The sequence below is a fragment of the Poeciliopsis prolifica genome, unplaced genomic scaffold (genome assembly GCF_027474105.1).
Source record: "Poeciliopsis prolifica strain line A6 unplaced genomic scaffold, Auburn_PproV2 SCAFFOLD012, whole genome shotgun sequence".
Taxonomy (NCBI): domain Eukaryota; kingdom Metazoa; phylum Chordata; class Actinopteri; order Cyprinodontiformes; family Poeciliidae; genus Poeciliopsis; species Poeciliopsis prolifica.
This window is the reverse complement of record NW_026562387.1, coordinates 5,067,732-5,091,267: the sequence shown is the minus strand read 5'-3', so window position 1 is coordinate 5,091,267 and position 23,536 is coordinate 5,067,732. Positions and strand designations below refer to the sequence as shown.

Below are 23,536 nucleotides of genomic sequence, written 5' to 3'. Positions count from 1 at the left end.
GAAATACCAGGGCCTCAGGGAAGAACTGGAGAGGGCCTGGAAGGTGAAGACCACAGTGGTGCCTGTGGTCATCGGGGCCCTCGGGGCAGTAACCCCCAAACTGGAGCAGTGGCTACAACAGATCCCAGGAACAACATCAGACATCTCAGTCCAGAAATGTGCAGTCCTTGGCACAGCCAAGATACTGCGCAGAACCCTGAAGCTCCCAGGCCTCTGGTAGAGGACCTGAGCTCAGAGGATAAGAACCACCCGCGGTGGGTGAAGGGAATTATATATATATATATATATATATATATATATATATATATATATATATATATATATATATATGTATATATATATATGTATATATATATATATGTATATATATATATATATGTATATATATATATATATATATATATATATATACATATACATATATATATATATATATATATATATATATATATATATATATATATATATATATATATATATATATATATATATATATATAAAATATGTCTCACTTTTTTTTTAACTGTACTGCACAATAATGCATGTGAATAGTGTTTAGGTCAGGGAAAGTGGCTCGTGCATTTATGAATTGATCAGCACTGAGGAATATGTTCATGCACTCAAGCTCTTTTGTGCTTTCTTAATAGAAGTAGTAGAAATGCAACCAAATAAAAAAAAGAGGACAAAAATACAAAACAACAACGTTATCTTTACCCCTCTTTCGAAGCGTGCGAGGTGTGAAGTCGTGCTATTTCTTGTGCTGTACTGCCCGTGTGGCAAGCGGAAGAGGTGAACAGGGTGAGGGGGAGGGAAGAGAAACAGAGAGAGAGAGAAACAGAGAGAGAGAGGAAGGGTGCGGGACGCACTCCATCTACAGTCTCGCTTCAGCCTCGCCACGCCGGACCCCGTCATCCGTGGAGCGCCCGCTACGCATCTCCCAGGAGCTATCCGTTCCCTTTCACTCTCCTCGTCGGGTTTCACGCTGACCGGCATGGGTCCGGTGTGCTGAAAGGCGCGAGAGGTGTGTTGCCGAACCGTTAGCAGTTTTTGAGTCCGTAGGCGCACGAGCGCGGACGAACGCACTCACGCACGCACGCACGCACGGGAGAGACCCGTGAGAACTACGCTCCGGCTGAAGACAGAATAATGATGGAGTACTGGAGGCAGTGCGCGCTGTGGCTGATCAACTGCAAGGTGCTCCCGGCGAACCACAGGGTGACATGGGAGTCAGCGCAGGTATTCGACCTGGCTCAGACCCTCCGGGATGGAGTCCTCCTGTGCCATCTGCTCAACAACCTGAAGCCCCAGTGCATCAACCTGAAGGAGATCAACCTCCGGCCGCAAATGTCACAGGTAACAAAAAAAAAAACAAAACAAAACAACAACAACAACAAAACAAACAAAACAAAACAAAAAATAGAGAGAAGAAAAAGAAAGACACGTTCTCCTCCCCTCCCGCCCCCTCGTGTTCCTCTTACCTCCCCGATTCCCGTTTCTCCGCTGTAGCCACCATGAAGGCAACATGGCGAGACTCCATAGGGATTATGCTCATTTATACATTTTATCCAGTTTTACCAAGTTTTACCGCAAGGCAACGTTGTAGTTGGAGTGAATTGGTGCTTAAGTGGTTTGTTTACAGAATTCAGCTCAGGAATTCCTACAAATTTACGTAAATTTGAATTCCTACTCACACTTTTACAGATTCTTACAGTATGAGCTCTGTTGCCGGAAAACATCAGAAAATAGCCGCCTGTGAGCTACCTAGGGGGGTTTTCAGGTTAGTTCCACATCATTTTGCCGTGCAAATCCATTCCCGAAGGAAGGACTGTCGCTTGAACATTAGTGCGAGCAAGCAGTAGCTGTTTTTTCACTTTGCTGTTGCTTACAGTAAGTACAAAACCATGAATTTGAGAGAAATTGCATGGAGTACGGTGTGAGTTTTATCAAACTCATTCTCTAAGTCAGCATGCAAACAAGATATAAGAGAAACACTTTTTAAAAAAAAAAAAATTGATGTGCTCAAAGTCACTAGTAGAGAGTTGACATACTTTTATGAAACAGTAAAAAAACTGAGTGCCTCCAAAGGGGGAACAGGGGGCAACACCCCTATTGTCTCCCCACAGATTTCTTCCTGTAACCAAGATGAAAAAAGTTTATGAGCATGAATGATGAAACCGAAGTGGACAAACTATAGCGAGCTGCAAATATTATTAATATTATTAATAATATTATTAATATGATCAAAAACAGTTTAAAAACTGTTTTTGATTGTTGGAAAAAATAAAAAAAGATAAATGGATGGATGGCCACGTGGCCCTGTTTGTCAGATACCATCTGCCTCAATATCAGGACAGCCTGAGCCGGGACCTGATTAATATTCGTCTTTCTGACGGTGAATCTGTCCGTCTGGCTCAGTGACAGCACACAGCGTCACAGACACTCACCTACTGAGCCTGCAGACCTGCTCTGAGAGTATTACCCCGAACAGGCGGAATACACCCCCACACACTCTGACCGCAGTGTGTAACATGCAAGTTTCAAATTTTATTCAAAACAGCTAATCAAATCATGAATACAGTATTGTGATATATCTTGTGCTGGATCAAACGGGACATCTGGCTTGCTTCCTGGAAAGAAGCGCATTAACCTCAGTGGCACGGTCATTCACAATCAAATTGCGTGGCTGTGCGGGGTGAGTGGGCAATTTAAGATTGCACAGAGGTTTTAAGTGTCACTGGGGAGCCGTGGATATCTCTGTCCATCTGAGGATGTTTACTCGCAGATTTCAGTCAAAACCAGATTGGAGTCTATTAAGCCCATTTGGTGGTAACGTAAAAGGTATTACAGAGAAACTGTCTGTGCCAGTAAAGAGGCATACCGTGTTTCATGTCAACCATATCATCAGGAAATGAAGTAGAGTTTTCATCGGTGGTGTGGTTTATGAGCAAGGCCTAGCTAGACCCAGAATGGGTTCTTTATAGATATCGACAGAGTTTGTTTCACTCATGGCAGGGTGTAATCTCTTCCCTGCCGTAGATAGTGTTCTTTGTATTTTCATGTGGTATTAATTCAGATTAGCTAGGGTTGCAGGTGAGGTTGCAGCTAGTTCACAAGTGGTCAAACAAACTGGACTTTCTTTTTAAAACAACTCCAATCTTAAAAACAGGCATTATTATTTTATTTTATTTTTTTATAGGGAATGAAGGTAGGAGGTGGTCTGCCCTCCTGAGTGAAACCGGTACTGAAAATGGAAATGTAAAGCTTTTCCTTCAGCTTTTCTGGACTATTTCTTCCTGTCTTCTCTCTCTTTTATCTTACTCTATGTAAGATATTAATTGTTCACTAATAACAATGAAATTATTCCTGTATTGAGAACATGAAGGAGCTACAGTTTGAGCAGAAGGCCCAAGAACTTTTTAAGAGATTTAAAAATAGGATATACCATATTTTCCGGATTATAAGTCGCATTTTTTTTCATAGTTTGGCTGGGGGTGCGACTTATACTCTGGAGCGACTTATGTGTGGTAATCTAACACATCATTATATCATATCCCATGTTATTTTCACACTAAACTGCAAGAGGGCGTTCTAGGCCTGTGTTATTCTACCTTCGGAGTTAGCAGAGTTGTTTACAAGCGACATCGAGGATGAAGATTTCACTGCGTTTAGTGATTTGGAGAGACATGGATGGTTTGGTAAACTTGTTACCATGTCATTTATGCTATAGTTATCTGAATAACTCCTAATATGTTATGTTACCATACCAGGCACGTTGTCAGTTTGTTGTTCCTGTGTCATGTAACGTTAGCATACCGTACTATTAGCCTCTATACTATTTTTATTGCCTTTCAAGATGACATGTTTGTTCCTGTTGTTGGATTTTATCGAATAAATTTCCCTCAAAAATGCGATTTGTTCTCTGGTGCGACTTATAGTCCAGAAAATATGGTACAAGTTTTTGCTGCAGGTGGTTCTAGTTGACCTTTTTTTTTTTGCTAGCTGCAGTCTGCAGATCAGACAATATGTCATAGCAAACCGTATCTATAAATTCCAGGCTTATTTTAGAGGATTTTTCATAAGAGTTCATATCTTTCCTTAAGTTAAATGTGTATCAGTAGCTCAGCATTAGTAGGGTTTGCTTTTGTTTTATTTTCTTTCACATACTGACACTCTGCCTCTGTGGTACCGACTCTTCCAGTGGGGAGATCATTGTGGGGTGGGGGAGAGAAATTGATGTCAAGATCCGACCCCCCCCCCCCACACCCACCCACACACACACCCACTTACAAAATAAGTTTGATTTACATAACTGGGGGTGGAGTTCCTTTCCTTTCATCCTGAATAATGCATGAGGGCTGTGGCAGCTACTTTATCATTGGCCGATAATAACACATGGGACGCTACCGCGGCTTCACCAGTGGGAGTCGTGAGATGGAGAAGACAAAGGCAGTGAAAAGAAAAAAAGAAAAAAGAAGAGTGTGTCTGGCCCTCCACTGAGGCACCTCAGAGGACATAAAGGGACCTGGAGGGGTTTTTGTGTGCTTCGCTGGGGTGGGCTGCTTAATTAAAGTACAATGCATATGAAGCTCTGGAGACTTCACACGTGGAGTGCTGGAATCGGGATGCGTTGATTGGGTTTAAAACGGGTGCCCAAAGTCGGTCCTCGAGGGCCGGCATTCTGCATGCTTTAGTTCTCTCCCTGGTGGTAGTAACAACCTTTTCAGCATGTCAATGTTCTTCATAGGCCTCCTGACAAACCATCATTTGATCGAGGTGCGTTAAACCAGGGAGAGAATTAGAACATGCAGGATGCTTGTTTTAATTCTGTGTGTTGGTAGAGGAAGGTGTAGGTGTTATTACTTACGTCTACCAATGAGATGAACTTTTTCAAAATTTTGTCATGACAAAATGGACATTATTTTTGTCATTATCTGTGATAGGCCGGAGTGCATTTTTAGGTGCATTTTCATTGACCATAGAATTTTTATGAAAATAAATTTGCTTAATGGAGACACTGCACTGTGGTAGACTGGCGACCTGCACAGGGTTCACTGGACATAGGCACCAGCACCCTTCCCGACCCCTCTAGGGACAAAGGTGTGCAGAAAATGGATGGATGAATGGAAACACCTCAATTTTGAGAGAGAAAAAAACCCTCAGATTTTTAGTTCAAAATATTTGTGTCCTTTTTCAGCTAAAAAGCGACAGATACAGTCCCAATGCTGTAGTTTTTCAGTTGGATCGAAATCTCAAAAATGTTATGGAGATGGGTTGTTCGCATTACACGATTCACGGGGTCGACAACCGGATGTGACTACTCGCGAAAACCACAAAGAAGATGACAGGAAGTTGTAGTTTGTCTTAATTTTTACGTTTTTTATTTTTGCAGATAACTCTACCCGAGCTCTCACAGCATCACACAGTTCATAATAAGTTGTGTGTCACTTGAACGTGTTGAATCCATAGCTCTTCTGTAAAATCGTCTACTACTGTTTCCCCCAAACTATAAGAGGCTTGTCTCCAGCTCCTGAATTTGACGCCAACATCCTCTGATTGTCTGATGGACGATGAGTGCTGGCGTCATCGCTGAATTATCAATGTGATCCCATGTTACTGTTTGTATCTGCTGTGGCCATGATTTTCAATGACTCATCACGTGAACAAGCCTATTCACGTGTGCTTTTCATTTAATTTCTTATTTAAGGGAAACCGCAATTGCAAAATTGTGTCTTTTTGACAATAGCAGAAAATAGACAAAGATTTGTGCACTCCTCCACTGCAGTAAAGCTGAGAAAAACGTGACACATGGCTTTTTTTACAAATGCAAAACAAAAGTGGAGAGTGTTGGCACACATTTCTTTGAGCTAATGCATTTCACTGTAGATGTGGCTGCACGGTGAGGGTAGTTGCACTTTGGCTGAACCTCAAACGTGGTTTTTAAGGGCCTTCCTCTGGCCTTCAATGCCAGAGGAAGGCCCTTGCTTCCTCTGGCATTGTCCTCTTTCTAAGTGCATCAATTAACCAATTAACTCTGACCAGCTTCCTGCTTCCTGCGAACGAAAAGGATCCCCACAGCATGACGCAGCCACTGTCGTGTGTAGAGCGATGTGCAGGCTGAGTTAGTTTCCCTCCATGCGTTTCAACTGGACAATGAATACTCTAGGAAGTATTGAACTCGCTCCTCCTCGTGTTAGAAATACGTTAGATGCTCAGTTGCTGACTGAACTCCACACGCTTTGCGTGTGAAAATTCCTGACATTGATTCAACACTTGTTGCTTGGAAGACAGAGCTCAAAGTTTCTGTTTAAGGACTTGAGCAAAAAAAAAAAAAAAAAACCAAAATTCCTCATTCGGCCTCTTTTGATCAGAAGTTTACGGTGCTGTTATGAGCCCCAATTACAAAGTCTAGACAAAGCCCGACCACAGCGTGCGCAGGCCCTTGCTTCGCTGGCAGCGAAAAGCGCCACATAAGCAGCAGTTGCTTTCTGTCTCAGCTGAGTCGAAAACAGAGGTTTGACTTTTAGAGGAACTGGGGGAATGCTTGTCATGGTGCAACTAGCAGACCGCATGGTGAAAAAGGCACACGTGCTGCGTTTCTTTTTTCGTTTTTGCAAGAAAGGGAACGTTATTTGCGTGCGTGTAGGTCATAACAAAGTACAAAGTTTCTTTTCAAATGAAGCGGTTCTTATAAAGCAGCCGTAAAGTAGAGCTACAAAGGAGCTCTTTGGGTGAATTTGGAATTGAAAACTTTCAATTGGATCCCTCTTCCTCCTCACTGTTACCTAGTTTTTCCATGACACAGGAAAAAGGGGGGACAGCTCAGCAGCAACCAGACACACACACACGCACACACACACACACACACACACACACACACACACACACACACACACACACACACACACACGCACACGCACACACACACACACACACACATCCAAGCCCCTCGAATGGTGCAGCCTCGAGGTTCAACAAGAGCAGGAAATCAGGAAATGGAATACAGGAAGGAAGTGAAACTAAAACATGCCCTCGATCAAATTAAGACCAAAAACCTTTGGCACAATTTAAAAAAAAGAAAAAACACTCTTCACTATTATCAGGCACCCGAAAGAAAAAAAAAATAAAATATTTGCTCTTCGCTCTATCGAGTCAACCTTTGCAATTCCTGCATTTTTGGAAAGTGAAAGTGAGAGAAAGGGTCTGTTAGAGTCGGGTGTCAAACAAACTCCTGGCAATTCATTGTGTTTAGGATAGCAACAAGTGACACCAGCACTGGAATTCCAAATTTCAACACATATGTGACTTGAAAACCTCAACAAAACCGAACTCTTTCATAGCTGCACGACAGATGCAACTTTTCTTTAGTCCTCCTGATCCTCCTCTGTGAATTAATCCATAATTCACACATCTGTTTTGGTTTGTTTTCCGCCGAACTCTGTCGCCGCAAATGCGTGAATTCAGCTGATCCCTAGCTGACTCTTGAAGGCCGAAGCGGCTGTATCGCAAATGCTCTGCACAATGCAGCCACGTGCGTTGAATTTGTTGAACTGAGACAAAGATTTTGCGATGTGAAAGTGAGAAGAGAAAAGCCGGTTTCTCAGAGCGAACACGTCGCACGGCGAGCTTCAAAGCCTCCGAGACTCGCTCGTCATTCTCCTGCAGCAGAGACACAAAAGTTAGTGTGGGAGGATGAGAAAGACAAAGAGGAGATGACTTAATTTGCTTTTTGGGTTTAGCAGAAGAAGGAAAGTCCTATAAAAATCTATAAGCCAGAGTGGGATCTGCACTACACATTTTGATTACCATGTTTTTTTTAAAGAGAGTTTTGAAATATAATATTTGGGGTATTAATTAAGTATTAAATACACTTATGGTGGAAGAGAGAGAATTTTTGGGGGGTATATTATCATTATATTTAGTATTTAGTTTGGCATAGTGATAAAAATTTTAAGACAAGTTGAAAATGGCAAGAGTTTACATTTTGCAATGTGGGATATTAGGAAAGTCCTGAGTACAGCTTCAAAATGCAAAAAGTAGAAATGGGACCAAGACAAAAAAAAACAATCCAAAAAGCAACTGAGTAAGCAGTTTATTGAAAACAACTAAACTGCAAATAAGATGTTGAGCTGATCAAAAGTTTAAGACCACGGCATTTAAAAGGCCAAATCTTCAAAAACTGCAGATTCCCTCGTTTTCATAGTGACATCGAATCATTTTACCTTCTTTTCCTACATGAGATATTCAGTTATTTTTCAGAGTTATAGCCATGTATATTTCTTTTTGCTGACTTGAAAAATGTGATTTTTATTATTTTTTTGTAATTACCATATTTCCATTGAGCAGATTTATTTTCCAAATATCAATGGGATAAATGGCAGTGACTTGTAAAGTGTCAGTCAGTATGCTGTTAGCGCTCTCTCTCTGAGTCTGGACACATCACTGAATTTAGATCAGTTATGGTCGCCAGTTGATTTGTATGTACGAGACGACCCAATTTATTGAGGTTTAGCTTTCTTCTTCTGCTTTCTTTCTTTGCTTGTAAGAATCTACTTGTCCATTGGAGTCCCCTACCTAAACAATGGACTGTACTGTAATTAATACTGCTGGAAAATGGCAGGAAAAGAAGAGTGATAGAAGTACATTTCATCCACATTTTAATTTTCCTTGACCTGATATTGTCATATCAGCCAACTCTGGTCAGAAGGAGGTTGCATTTGAGATTTAATTTTCACGACGGTGTGCCTCCCAACTGAGTGAAGGCTGTGGAGCTTCATGCAGTCAGGCTTTTTGACTCCGTGCCGTGTGTTATTGTGCTTCACAAATAACATTTGCTAACTTCAGAGACATCATAAAATCTGAAAACCTCTCCATGCCGCTTACGTTTCCGCTCTGCTACTTCCTTTATCTCCTGATTTGCTTCTGCTGGTTCGAAAAGGCCCGTTAAGCATTCACAGTCAGACTTTGGTCATCAAACCACATCCCGATTATTTTCCACTACAGTATACCGTATGCAGACTATGTGCGGCAGGGCATTGGTATGCAGTGGACACGCGCAGGGCGCAGCCTGTCAGAGCTGCAGTAGCGCCGCTGCCCTCCTGACTCACTTTGTTGAAAGGATTGCACCTGTCAGCGTGTAAACACCATGTTACCGCAGCCATGCGTGCCCCACACTGGTGCCATGCTCCGCAGCCTTCCAATTTCACAATTCCAGCGTGGCATAATGCGGCGACACGGCTCCGTTCCGCCGTGTCACCGCATTTTATTTACCAGCAGCTTTCGTGGCCATATTACGTCTTAGTTGTTTATGCACATTTGCTCGGGGCAAGCTGACCTTTCAGTTCGTCACTAAGGTAACAACCCTGAACCGGAGCCATCTAAGTGAATTTCACTGTGCATCAAATTATAGATTGTGCATTTGATGATTTTATTAGGAAACGTTCAGAGATGGTGCCTTTGAATCAATTTTTTAATTTTGTTGCTGCGTTGGATGCTACAGTTAATCACTGCTAAGTGCTCGTCAAGCTCTTAAGAAAAAGTCAATATTGCTATTGTTTTTGTTTTTTCCTGATAACGAGCTTCATCAGAAGTGACAAGCTGGTAACTTATTCCTGACATGGGAGGAGAATCTCAACGTACCTTATTCTTATGAGCTTTTACAGATTACTGGGCCTATAAGAGGTACTTTTTAAATCAGTTTTATGTGTAGTAAATAGTAAATGTGAGCATATTCACTACTATAACAGGAGACAGAATACAGCAAAGCAGATTTCACATTCATAACCGGCTGCATTCGTCTGCAGTTTTTGCCGTTCGAGTGACTCTGGCCATGGAGTGATGACAAACGAAACCTCCTCTGGCTGGGGAGAAATGAATTGTGCTGCCTAGAGGCTACCTTGTGGGTGAATGAGGCCCATATATCTCAGTGCCTGGACCCAGAATAGACACGGATAAGGCCCTGTGCAGTTCAGGAGATTAAGGAGTTCATGACTTTTCCAGCTGGGTCATTTATGTGTCAGGTGTCCTGCTCTGAACGAGTCAGCTATCAGTTTAGAAACGAGAAGGCGCGTCAGTGTGTAAAAAAAACTGTAAACAAATAACTAAATAAAATGAGCATGGACAGCTATGACCTGATACATGTATTGTACAGAGTAAGAAATGAGGACAAGGACATACCTATTTTTGCCTATGTGTTTTTAGAGGCGTAACAGGAAACCTAAGCCGTGGTTTGGAGTGTCCCTCAGTTTTTGGGTCATGGTTTGGGATGGGTACGGTGAAACAGCGTAAAGAAACAAATGCAAATATCAAATGCTTTCACCGACTGCTTTAATGGGAAATAAACACTCACGGAAACCACAGCAGGAGAACAACTAACTCTTACTTTTGAGGGGTTCTGTAGTAACAAGACGAATGCAGACACTCAAAATTCATTTCCCGATTCATTCACTTTAAAATGAAAAACATTTATAGATTAACCTGTTGTAGAAAGATGCTGTTTTGTTGTGAGTTGTAGATTGTCTAAGAAGTTCTCAGAAGCTAATAGCTAGCCTAACTGACCTTTTGTTTTGGCTAACTTTGCCTTTTAAAACCACTCAAGCAAAAAAAAAAAAAAAAAAAAAATGCATGTATTTGTTGTAAGCGGAAAATTCTTAGTTTTTATTAACCATGTGCTTATACAGTTTATTCTATAATAAATATGACCACAAATATGCAGCAATTTTTAGTAAGAGCAGACTTTAGTGCCCACAAATTTGCATTTGACCCGCTGCTAGATATAGCAAATGTTTTTTTTTTTTTTTTTTTTTAAAGAGCAACTAAGATCCTCTTTTCTTGCTTAAAATAGAATTTTTATTTCTAGGCCAAGAAAAAAAAACCTCAACAGTTAATCAAAATTATCAGCGAGTGTTGATCAAGATATGATGATTTGCTATAATATCCTGATTTAAAGTGAACAATAAAATACTCCACATTCTTAGTCTTTCCTACCAGCCATTTTTGCATTCATTTGGAGTGGAGTGCTTAATGAAACAATTTAATTCTGTCTCTTTGACTTACATTTTGTACAGTGACAATTTGGTACAGTGACATATATTGCGCACACGTATTTTTGCAGAGCCTAACATAGTTTTATAGAGGTGGAGGACACAGAAAAGTCACGGAGTGGGTAAATATGAATCTCGACAAAGTCACATCCCTTATTTGTATTCTTTTACCCTCCTGAAACCTCAATCTGTCCCAGCGAACATCACCATGTGTCCACACACAAAATGCACTTATAGAGGTCAGACGGCACTTGACCCCTCTTTGTCATTTAGCTCAAAAAACATCATTCACACTCCTTTAACACAATTTATCAAGAGAACTGAAGGGGGGAGGAGAGGGAGTTTGCTCACAATTCTAGCTTTCTCTCTCTTGACGTACATAGTGCTGGTCTTAGAGTTGGTGTCAGTGATATTCAATTACCCATTTTCCCTCCACACTAATTTCCTCTAATCCTTCTTTTGAGCCACATACTAACCTACAGTTCAGCCAAACAGCTCGACCTGCCGGGAGAATTCACATCTCAGGCAGTAATACTAATCCAAACCCTGTATATAGAGGGGGAGGGGGTAAGGTTTGTGTATGTAGGAGGTCACTGAGGTTAAAGTCAAGATTTAATGGGAAAATGGCTCCTGGGACACTTATTCATGTTATGGGGGAGGTACAGAATTTTTTTTTTTTTGTGTGCCTTTTTGCCTTAGTGTTCGAACATGAAATGAACATGAAGGAAAGGGAGCAAATGTGTGTTTTTGTCCTTCATCTTAAGGGACAGAAAGTGTTGATGGAGAATCCAAAGCAAAAAAAAATGTTCACAGGACCTAAGCTGTCATCCTCACTTCTTCCTCTGATTGCTCTCTTAAGTGACAGTGTGGGAATTATTAACCATATGCAAATTAAATCGTCGAGGTATGGACAAAAAAATCTTTTTTCTGGTTGATATCTGCTTCCGGATTTATTTTAGGTTGGACATGCCAATTCCAGTTTTAATCAATTCCAGTTTTTCCCCCATAAAAAGAAAGATGATGTGCTGCAGTTTCCTGAAAAAATGGACGTGAATCTCACATAAAAGTACAAAATTTTCGCTTTAGTGCTTGTCGCTAAACTATCCCCCAATTTTTATTCGAGTTAACAGAAGTGCATCAAGTTAGGTTTGAAGGAAAATCCTGTGAGTTTGCATTTATGATGCATTTCGTAAGTTTAAAAAAATAAATAAATCGGCTGATGAGAGAACATTTGTTGCTGTCTGGCCATTTGATGAATGCATCTCTTATAATAACACTTGCTTTTGGAAATTTAAGTGGACATCATAGCTCACACATACAAGAACAAGCGACATTAAACCTTATTATAGTACTTTGTTGACTACAACTGACTGGACGTGCCCTATTAGCTGATTAGAGGACTCAGCATTGCTGATAACACTGGCCAGCTGCAGACATGCTATTACGACAAACAAATCGATAATATCTTATTAATTATCAATTTAGGTCAGCTGTCAGATCTAATTTGCTATTCACTGGCTCATCATTGTTCAGAGCTGTAGGCACTGCAGGACAGAAGCCATCTCTCCGTTTATCCGAATAACACTGAATAACCAGACGAGGAATTAGCCTGTGGCTAGAAAAGCTTCGTACAAAACAACAGTTGCTTTGCTTTTATCATGTTACTTTGCTCACTGTGCTATCCTTGACTAAGTGTTGAGATCTTCTAGGAGTAAAACACCACAGTATTTCCAGCCATGGACGTTTCTGCCATGTAAATTATTATTTAGTTACTGGCAGCGTGTGAGTTTGCCCAGAGAGATAAATAAAACATGAAGGTAACGGGCTGAAGCTTGATTATTTGTTGTTTGCACATTTCAGACTCTTATTTTGAAGTAAGAAAGGACATATATATATACTGTTGTGTTGATAGTCAATTAATCAATTTAAAATCTATTAAAGCAAGAGAGAGTTTTATTTATTTATTTATTTATTTATTATCTGATGGTATGCAGTCTTTTGTTCCCTTTGAGTTTCTGGAAAGTTTCTAACATCTTTAATAATAACATTAATTCATTTGATTAAGGAATATGGCTACAAAACATGTTCAGTGTCTGCACATTTCACCTCTGCCAAGGATCATAGGAAATTTATTTCAGTAAAGAAAAAAGCAAATAACGTAATTATATAAAAAAAAAAAGTAGTTTAGATTGGATTTTTGACTGAGATTTCACTTCCTCCCGGACACCAAATGCCTCGGTTGAATTATAATAACTTAAAGTGCAAATCCTCCCAACGATATGAATAATTTTGATCTGAACCGAACACAGACCGACTTTGGGAGCCAATTATTTTCTATTCCTAAAGCGGCCGGTAGCCAGAGCGTGAAACTCTTGAGAAAAAAAATTGCCACTTACAGAAATTGTGAAAAGCCAAACAAAAAAAAAAAAGAAGAAAAGAAACAAAGAAAGAAGAAGAAAAAAAAGGTGTCAGGAACTGTGCGTGCAGGCAGTCGTGAATGAATGGAAAAAGTGACAAAAACGAGCAGCTGTTGAGTGTTTTCCAGTCATGTGCCGCCGCTGCTGCTGCTGCTACGCCTCAAGTCTGTGGGTTTTTCCTCAGAATGACGCGTGAAATCAGTTGCCGCGGTATATTTTTGGAGTGACAAAGCTGCTGACTGCTGCTTAATGTTGACATTATTCTTTGAAGATAAGTGAGATGATGAGTGTCTTCAGCATGAAGGGAGAGGGCAGCGTTTTCGTCGGCGTCAGCAGAACCTCTCTCACCCTCCACCTCCGGTTACACGGCCGACAAAAAGCTCCTACATCACATGGATGTGACCGACCTGCAATATGTCTGTAAAAAAGCTCCATCATGTGGCGTTTAAGAGCAGAATGTAAACATCCAACGTCTCCGGGATCAGCAGTGAGACTGAAAGCCTCGCCAAATCTGGCTTGAAATCCCTTCGCGTCCATTTATGCTCATTAATTAATTATCAATGAGATTCGAGCAGTAAGGAGGCCAAACTTGTCTTTGCTGTTTTTCACGAGCGCACATCCGCGAGAGGACAGGATTTCATTGTGCCGTGCAGCACACACTGGGGCCATAAAAGCTCCCAGCTTGTTGCTATGGAGCTTTGACTTGTGTCAAAGAATACATAAGCAGAAACTGGGATGGTTATTATGGATATTACAGAAACAGAGCACGGCCTCGTGTCCAACGAGCGAGCTCCCCTTATAGGACTGTTCTCTCTGCTTTGAAAATGAAATGTGTTGCGGGTGAGAGTTTTTATTTTTTGGGGGGTTCCTGCACACGTTGTTCTTTCATTCCTTTTCATTGGGTACATCTCAGGATGCGTTCTGCAGACTCCAGTGGGACGGTGACTCTGTTATCTAAATAAAATCCAAATCTCCTTGTGTACGAAGAAGGCTGGTTGCATCGGGAGACAAAAACGGGCCCTTTTCTCGGATCGCCGGCCAATAATTGTGGCTGTGAGGTCTACAGACACTGCTTGACGGATGAAGTTCTTTTTTTGCATAAAGAGCTTGAGACCTGAAAAACAATCAGTCTCACACCGTGTAGCACAATGTTGAAGGCGTTTGTTTCTAAAATGGAAAAGTTCCCCATTGTTTTGCCTTTATGACTTCACTAAAAGTCTTATCAGCTTTCGATAGTTCCCATATTAGTAACTCAGTTATTGATCTTATCTTAGTAAGAATGGAATGCTATGAGATTCTCATGGTGTGATACCCTCGAGTAAATATACCATTGACACAAAGTATTTATACAAACATTTCTAACATTATTTATGCTACTGCTAAAAGCAGCAGTAGCATAAGAGAATGCAGCTTGGGAAGCTGAAATACTTTGATGCAAAGCTGCTTGACATGCTGTAGACATTAGCTCAGTGCCAAACTGTTTCCACTGTGCGTACTAACACACAAACACTTTTCAAGAGGGTGTTTCGCATTTTCAGATTCTAGCTATTCGAGAGGAAACTTCCTTAATCTCACCTCCACCATGTTGTTATTATTATTAGTAGCATTAGTTCTCTCTCTGATTATTGTGGCATTGATAAGTTTGGTCATCTGAACTGACCTAAAACAAGAGATGTTTGGTCTCATTTAGCTTCAGATGGTGAGAAAATAAAAGTCCACGTGTCTTTTTACTCGGTGTAAAAGTCTAGTTTCAGCTGCGTACATGAATGTTCCGGCTTCCATCGTAATCCCTTTGTTTATCCAAGAAAAGTGAAATCAAAAAAATCCCTTCACCATTGGATTCTACTTCAGACAGATTTGGCTCGTACCAACAGCGGCTTCGCGCGTCCACGCGACCCACTCGGCCGTTCAGCTGGTGAGCCCCAGAGAGTCCCTTCACGTCAAAGGAAAGCTGCATGTGGAACAGTTAGAGGTTTGCCTCACGCTGCAACATCCCTTTTTAATGCGATCCCTCCTCCACCCCCCGATCTTCAGTCTTTGGCTCGGTGCAGATGACACGCTGTCTTTCATATTCGTTGCGCTCTGAGAAGCTGCTTCCCTCAGATAATACACTGACGTCCTTTGGGACACTCCGGAGGCCCCGGGCAGACAAGATGTGCTTGTCTGATAAAAGCAAGTGATGTTTACAAGTGTAAACATTCAATAATATCCGCTTGACTTTTTGTTTGCTGATTCACGCTTATCTGGTGTCTCGGGGTGGTTTACAATCCATCTGCTAAAGTGTAATTCAGTTGTTTTTGGGAGATATTTTACATTTATCATGAAAAAGTTAAACCTCCAAGCCCCTCCCCAAAAAATAAATAAAATTCTGCTCCAGTATATAATAAAATAGGCGTGGCTGCTTCCTGATTTGACACTTGCTGACTTATTTTCCTCCTAAACAGTCAAACTTAATAAGTTCTCTAAATATGGACACCTCAGCATGACCTCTTGCTTGAGAAACAGGAAATTGCCAATGAAATCTATTTCCTGGAAGAGCTTTTCTTTCTCTCTCTCTGTCTTTTTTTCTTGCTGAAGAACAATCCCGAAGAACTGCAACCAGAAAGAAGTTAATTGGAGAGTTCCTAATGAGAGAAATTATGTCTGAAAAAAGTCCATACGGGCTTAGATCTCTAAAGATTGTTGTGGTGGCGCAGGAACAGAGGTGGTGGGGATAATTCCTCGACTACGACTCTCTAAAAACCCCTCGGACTCTGAAATTGGTCCCCAAACACATTTTGAAGCACCTAATTTGGAGCTGAACTGCCTCCACTTTTAATAATATATTAAATTAAACTAATATCTGCATTAAAACAGTACGATGTGGCCAAAATTGAAAGTCCTTTCTATTATTCAGATGTCTTCTAGGTACAGTGAACTGCTCCCCACAGAGCCACAGCCATCGAACCGCCGCTGATAAGCTGTAAGACTTTACAGCGACATCCTCTCTCTCTCTTTGCTCCCCGCAATACTCTTGTTTTATCATGGCACAGTTTAAAACGGCTGTAGCAAACGCAGTGGGGAAAACGCCACAAACACGTTGTTGGTTGGTTACACCCAAGGATGAAGTCATCCGTCAAAGGCGATCCAGCAGAGGCAGAGAAGTGGAGCAAAAAAAAAAAAATACCACAATTCCCCTCCAACCAGTCTATCAGCAGAGGCGAGCTTCTGGCTTTTATTTTACGGGAAGTCGCGTGTTGGCCAACTGCACACTACATTCCTGTTAACCCTGGCTGCAGCTCTGAAGAATGTGAATTAGCTCAGAGAGGATGGATTTTGGCCCTTGGCTTTAGTGCCGATGCTTCTGGTTTAATGTGGCCAGCTCTCGGCCAAGTTCAGAGTCCAGGTTTTAGGTTGGACTAAAACCTCGAAGTATCTTTGCTGAGTTATCCTCTTCATGTTAGATATTATTTAGATGTGTTTTGTGTTTGGTTATGAGACATTGACCGTCTCCTCCTCTCAAAAATCTGACTACTTTATAATGAAACTGAACAATAATATCCTTGTAAGACCTCCAGTCTGATTGAAATGAGAACATTTTGGATTCTTTTACAGACTTGTCTCATTTTCATCATTTTTCAATCAGCGTCAGATGAGTTTGTATTTCCAATATTTGCAAGAACAGATTCTTTTCACAAGCTTTTTTTCAATTTTGAGAACTTAACTTTTTTGGCATTTCACATTGACTGCCTATACAGTGGCATAGTGCGGTGGTGAGATACTTATTGTGAAAAAGATGCTACTGTAATTTTTGTGTTATTTTTTACCAATGCCTTTGCCACTGCAACGATTCAAACACTAAAAATTCACCTTATTACTTCATTTACATGAAACCATTTGAACGACAGATAAGCAAGTCAGTCTAAAAACTGCTAAACAATTGGTCCATTACACAGTCGTAAATGTCACACTTCTTTTTTAAAGCCAACAAAAATAGTTCTGATGACAGACACGGATGAAGCTTATTTGGATCCATTTGTTTTACGCTTTACAACTTGAAATTGGGGTTATGCGTCAAACTTTTCTTACTGTACCACACTACTCCGGTGCCCTCGTATGACTTTTTGTTTTATTATTCCAATAAAACAAAATGCTCTCATGTTGGCTACAAACACTCAGAGGCTGCATCCTTTTACATTGTCTAATTAGACAGTCACATTGAAATTCACAGGCAAAACTAGCAGAGCGGCTCCAGCACATGTGAATACCCGTCAGCAAAGAAAGTGAGACATAATAGAATAATAACGGGCTAGATCATTTATTAATGCCACACAGCTCCTTTGTTGATTGGGAGCCACACAGCGATTAACTGTTTTGTATTTTATTTTAATTTTTTTTGTCCTCCTAATGCAGTTCCTGTGCCTGAAGAATATCCGGACGTTCCTGGCGGCGTGCAGCGACTCTTTCGGAATGAAGAAGAGCGAACTGTTCGACGCCTTTGACCTTTTTGATGTCAGGAACTTTGCCAAGGTAAGGGAGGCACTTGCCGGCAGTCATACGGTGACATTTTGGCTTGGTTTTTGGTAAATGAAGGCTGCCTCCTTCCCCACCGTGCACGCCAGCTGTCCCTAAAGATGCGCTGCATAAGACAAGCGAGCCTTTGTGTGTGTGTGTGGAAGCAAAAAAGCAGCTTTTACTTTACTAGTAGGTGAAAGAGCTCTCTTTTCACCACATAATTTCAGATTTAAATTTACAGTGAAAGTATTGATGTGTAAAAACATTCCGTCTATTAGGTCTGGACATTAAATTAATTTGATTAATTAATAAAAATGTAGATTTTTGAAGATTCAAGTTTTGGACAATTGGAGTTTGTTTTTCCACCAAGGTGATGTCAGCAAGCCCAGATCCCACCTTCTTGTTTGACAAGAGCTTCTATTTATCTGGGCTTTCAGTTCAGGTCAATTCGACATTACAATGACGTTATTATTTTTATGATGGTAAAGTCGAAATAATACAAAAGAGTCTAGCATAATAAAGTCATAACTTTTGGAGAACTAAGGAATCATTTGATGAAAACACCAACATGAAAAATAAATGTAAAAAAATATTATTCAAGCTTTTTCTCCTAATCAAAAGAACTTTCTCTTGTAATTCTAAGACATTCCACTGGTAAAATTTCATTTTTATTCTGCTTATGTTGTGACAATATCCTCATAATCAAAGATAAATTCTTGCAATCTGCCCCTAAAACTCCATGATTGAAACAAAAGCCACTGTTTTCAATATTTTTTGTCATTTGTAATTTATTTTTTTAGAAAATAAAGTCAATTAAAATCGATACTGGTGTCTCGTGAAAAAAAAAGTGATTTTATTTTGAAGCCACCTTATGTGCTTGCTTAGCAAACACCAGTACGACACAATATCATAGCTATTCAATTGTGGCATTCAGTGTTTCCTACTTCTACCAGTAGACACTGAAAAGCAACAACGTGACCCAGCAGGTTCAATCGCTTCCTCTCATTAAAGTGAAAATGCCCCAGCCTGCTGGCTTTACAAGGGTTTAAAAAGCGGGGCCTCTGGTTCATTACTTGTAAAAGGCTCTTATCCTTGATTTGCAGGGCTGAGAAAGTGTCTGCGGCTCTCTTGACAGCCCTGACGCTGGCCACAAGAAGTTCCCCAGAGGTTTAATTAGAAATAGCAGCGTTTAGCTGACGATAGCGCGCTACAGGCTTCTCCGATGCGGATGGTCAGACACAGCAACGTTCTATGACTTTAAATGTCTATGTACATGTTAAATAGGATGGCATCCAGAAGGACCAAAGAGCTTTGGGTTCATTTTGCAGCGTTATTTTTCATCAAACACATATTTCTTGTGTCTGTGTTTGAGACTATAGCTTGAAGGAAGACAGGAAGTAGTTCTTGTCCATTTGGATGTTGAACGTGACGAATAAAGACACCATCAGCCTGACAGACGACATTCAGCGACGAAAGCTTTCAAAAAGCTCCTTCAAGTGGAAGCATTTTGGGTAGAAATAAGCAAAAACATTGCAATATCGTAACCAGTAGCTTACCATTAGCCACCAACATTTAGTTGGGAGCTAATTGTCAGCAGTGCTCTACTAATGGACTGCAGTTGTGTGCCTCTTGTCCAAAAATCCAAAATATGTTTAGTGGCCTAAACTGAACCTGCTAATTCCATACTGAAGAGAGATTTGATATTAATGAAACCTTCAATCTATTTGTGAAGCACAAAAAGGCAGAGATTTGGCTGCACTGCCGTAGAATTGATGTAACTCCAATATCAGAGCCAAGACCTTATAAAAAGTGTGCTTCATCTCGCTCTATGTTCCCTGCACTTATAAAAATTCACACTCAAGGACGTGACAGGACGTCATGTGTCACAAAAATCCCCCTTTCCTTCCTCATGTTTATCCCCGCTAACCAGCATCCATGTTTGACTCGCGAATCAAAAGACTTGGCTTGCTCCTTCATATGCAGCCTGTATTGAAGTGCCACCTGAGCAGTGATTTTGCCTCTGACGATTCATTTCTCCTGTTAAAAGAAAGAAATTTAGCCAAGGCGGCTGCATGACTTGCATGTGCGTTAGTTACTCTTGTGTCGCTGAACTTCCCCTTCTCTGGGGCGAATGTGCAAGTCAGGTGGCAACACTGTTCCAGCGAAAGGTTTATGAAAGACAGCAGCTTGTGTAAAGCAGGCCTGTGAAAGAGTTGCGTCGTTTCGTTGTCGGCAACAGCACTCGTTGGGCAACGTTGTGAAACCGTGTCTGCTTTTCAACTTTTCAACTTATCGGTTGGAACATGATGAGCAGAACCAGGTTTTCTCGGTGTGGAAGACTCACAGTTTAGCTAAAAGTGTAAGGTGACAAATTAGAAATGAGAAAGGCTCTACACACGCACAGTAGCACTTTTTACATTTTTTTATCTCCATTCGCGCATACGGCTAATTCGCCTTAATTCCACATGAGAGAATTAAGGCGTCTTTTTTTCTTAATTCAGTCATTTATAATTAAAACATTTCTGGACCTCTGGCAAGTTTCTTTCTGCGTTTGCTGTGTTGCTGAGTGAGAATATGCAAATACGGATCTTTATCCTTGCTCTTGGGGGGAAACAACAAACAGAAAGTTGCTTTTCATTGCTTTACAGTTTTTTTTTTTTTTGCTCTTTGTAATGTTTTAGTCTTTCTATGTTTTTCCATTGATGTTCCTGCCCAAGTTTGGTACTTTGTTATCAAAAAGACACGGGCTCGCCTCATGTTTTTCAATGCTTGATTTGAACAGAAAAATTTGAGCCGGCCAGCTTAACCTAGCCGGAAAAACAATAGATTGAGGTTTGAGTGAGTGAACCTACCTACTGGAGGGTTCTGTGGAAATGGTGTGTTTATTTCACTCAACAAATAATGTTCAGTACGGGGAGATGAGGTCCGTTCAGTTCCACTTAAAACCGATACAATTGTCATGAAGTTCTTCACCTTTCACAGTTTGTCATGGAACAGCTACCAACATGAGTTTCTGAGGTTTTAACATGGCAGGCTGAGGAAAGCGGGGACATGGCTGTGAAACGGGAAATAAAAACATTGCTTTCAAAACAACACGCAGAGCATCATGGAGACATGGCCGTCCACAAAAAGTGACGCGGAGAAAATTAAGTGTAGGACCCACACTTCTGACCTAAAAACAATTGAAAATCTATGGAGATACTTGAACATTTCAGCTCCTTGAAGTGCCTGTTAAAAACCTCAAATACTTTCAGACTGTGGTGACAGTGAGCTCTGAAAACTATTGACTCAGGGTGGATGAATACAAATGCACAGCACACAATTGTATGTCACTTCTTAATAAATCATGTGAGTGATTTTTTTTTTTTAACAATGTGGTTTTCAGTGTCTCTGAGCTGTTATGCCCTGAACGATCAATTTTGAGTTTTGTACCGAACGGCAATTTCGCTCGGCTGCTGCTGAGCACTTTGATGATTTGAAGTCAACACTCTGCCCAAAGTGAATGTAACACACCGAAATCATAGCGGCTGCTTGTTGGCAACGCGCGCTCGGCTGGTTCTGCACAGGCTAATGGAGAGAGGAGAGAAGGGGAATGGGCAAAGCTGCCATTCACCGTCACTCCTACTGCCATTCAGCGCCTTTTCCTCTGCTTTTTGTTTTAAAAATAGCTGCCGGACTGCTTTTGAATAAAACATAAGCAGCCTCTGTTTGTTTTAGTGTTTGTTTTATGGTCTTGATAGTGTCTGTTTGAGGAAATGCAATATGAGGAAACAACTGCTCTGTTGTATTCAGTGGTGACTGAACGTTTAATCTTGGAGTTATGCCTTCTTTAATTTAGTCGTTAGAACAGAGCAACAAAATAAAATAAAAAAGCGTGATTATTAATTAGGCTAAAAACACACACACACACACCTCTAGGCATGGAGTGTTTCTGAGGGAAGCTGTGGGTGCAATACTCTGCATTTGGAGAACATCAAAACAAACTGAGCAGGTCTAAACTGTTGCCTCAGTGCAAAGCATCTGGTTTGGACATCTGTTTTGTAGGTGCGTGAGGGGTTCTGGGTTCTTTAGGGAGAAGAGAGAATTGGCTCTCACAGGCCATGCAGATTTAGACCCACGCTAATCCACACCTGGCAGAAAGAGGATGTGTGGGTGAACATCATACGTGTGGCGCAGACTATTTAGATCCAATGAAAAGCCACATTATGGTGTTAATACCATGCATTTCTTAAGTCTGTGAAAGTATTTGGTGCCAGAAGCACTTTAGATACTTCCCTTATTAAAAGTGATCTGCTCTCCAAGTTCCCCCGTCTGCATCGTCGCTGTTAGGAGGATGGTGCTGGAAATCGTTCCTCTCTCCTGCTTTGCACTTTAATTTTGCTTGCTTCTCTTTCAGTCACAAAAATTGCACTGTCTTCAGCTGCTTGTTAAGAATCAATCATGAATCAAGGGGATGTTTCAGAACAACCACCTCAGCAACCACTTTTTAAATGTTGCTGATGCACGTTGATTGGAAGGATGTTGCAAAGAGTTATCAGAACAATTATCAGTGGAAACAGGGTCTAATATTGATCCCCTGAAAAAAATGTCTGGAACAATTCTCAGTTCTGGCTTTTTTTAGCCTTTTCAACCGATAGAATCCTTGGAAAAAGTTTCGGCTCACAAAGCAATAAGCAAGAAAAATCGAAACATGATCGGAGGACATCACATTATTTATTGCAAACATGTTAACAAAAGCAACAACGTCAAAGCCTCCACCATTTTTAAAATACTACTAGCCGCTAGGTCATGGTCTTCTATTGCTGCTAATTCCCTCCGGTTCAAAATGCATAACTCTGCCCTAGCAAAGGTTATTCTTATACTATTTGTGAAAACACTCAAAGGAAGTGTATCCAATGTTCTTTAAAAAAAGAAAAGAAATAGGACCACCTTAGATTTTGACCAGCATTAAAACTGCCGTATTGACTTTCAAAATAAATTTCGCTCAAAAATACGTTGGGCAAATCTGTTTTTTTAAAATATAGTGAAATATTATCACGGTGGTATTAAAATTGTAAAATGTAAACATTTCCTCATCGTGTCTCGGTGCGTGATGCTTGAATTGTGGGACAGAAATGTGAAATCCATCCATTTGTTGTGACATCCAGTGAAAAATCCACTGCAGTCACATTTTCTGACAGCGAGTGACTAAGTGTCTCCATTCCCTTTTTCCTGCAAAGTCCAGCTTGTTTTAAAATAGAACCAAAGTGCTGACATGAGCTGTCCATCCTCGCTGTCATATGACGGACAGTTTTCCTGTTCTTAAGAAAAAAATGACTCATCACTGTCAGATTTAAAGGTGAAGCAAACAGCTTGAGCTCAAGGAGTGCTTTGATTTTTGCAACCATCTTTTGACAAAATGATGCTGTCGCCTGTTTATTTATGAAATAAACGACACATATATTGACAGCAATCTTATTATTCTTATTGCCTTAGTAGTAATCCATCGAACTTGTAAAATCAAAGACCTGTAGATACAGGCATGGTTAACCACTCGATTCATATGTTTGAACAACAATCTCCCGATAAGAGTTTAGCGCGGTGTGT

General features: G+C 40.7%; 1 protein-coding gene across 2 annotated transcripts in view; it reads left to right on the top strand.

Annotated features, from left to right (window-relative positions):
- Positions 1–734: 734 nt before the first annotated feature.
- The window catches only part of LOC129364740 (guanine nucleotide exchange factor VAV3), an 85,166-nt gene continuing 62,364 nt past the window's right edge, over positions 735–23,536 (top strand). Inside the window, exons 1-2 of one of the 2 annotated variants that reach the window (XM_055037581.1) lie at positions 735–1,353; positions 17,849–17,965. In XM_055037581.1, coding sequence (XP_054893556.1) covers positions 1,147–1,353; positions 17,849–17,965 — 324 coding nt within the window. In that variant the 5' untranslated portion in view covers positions 735–1,146. The remainder of the gene's footprint in view (positions 1,354–17,848; positions 17,966–23,536) is intronic. The other variant, XM_055037582.1, reaches the window with a different exon arrangement.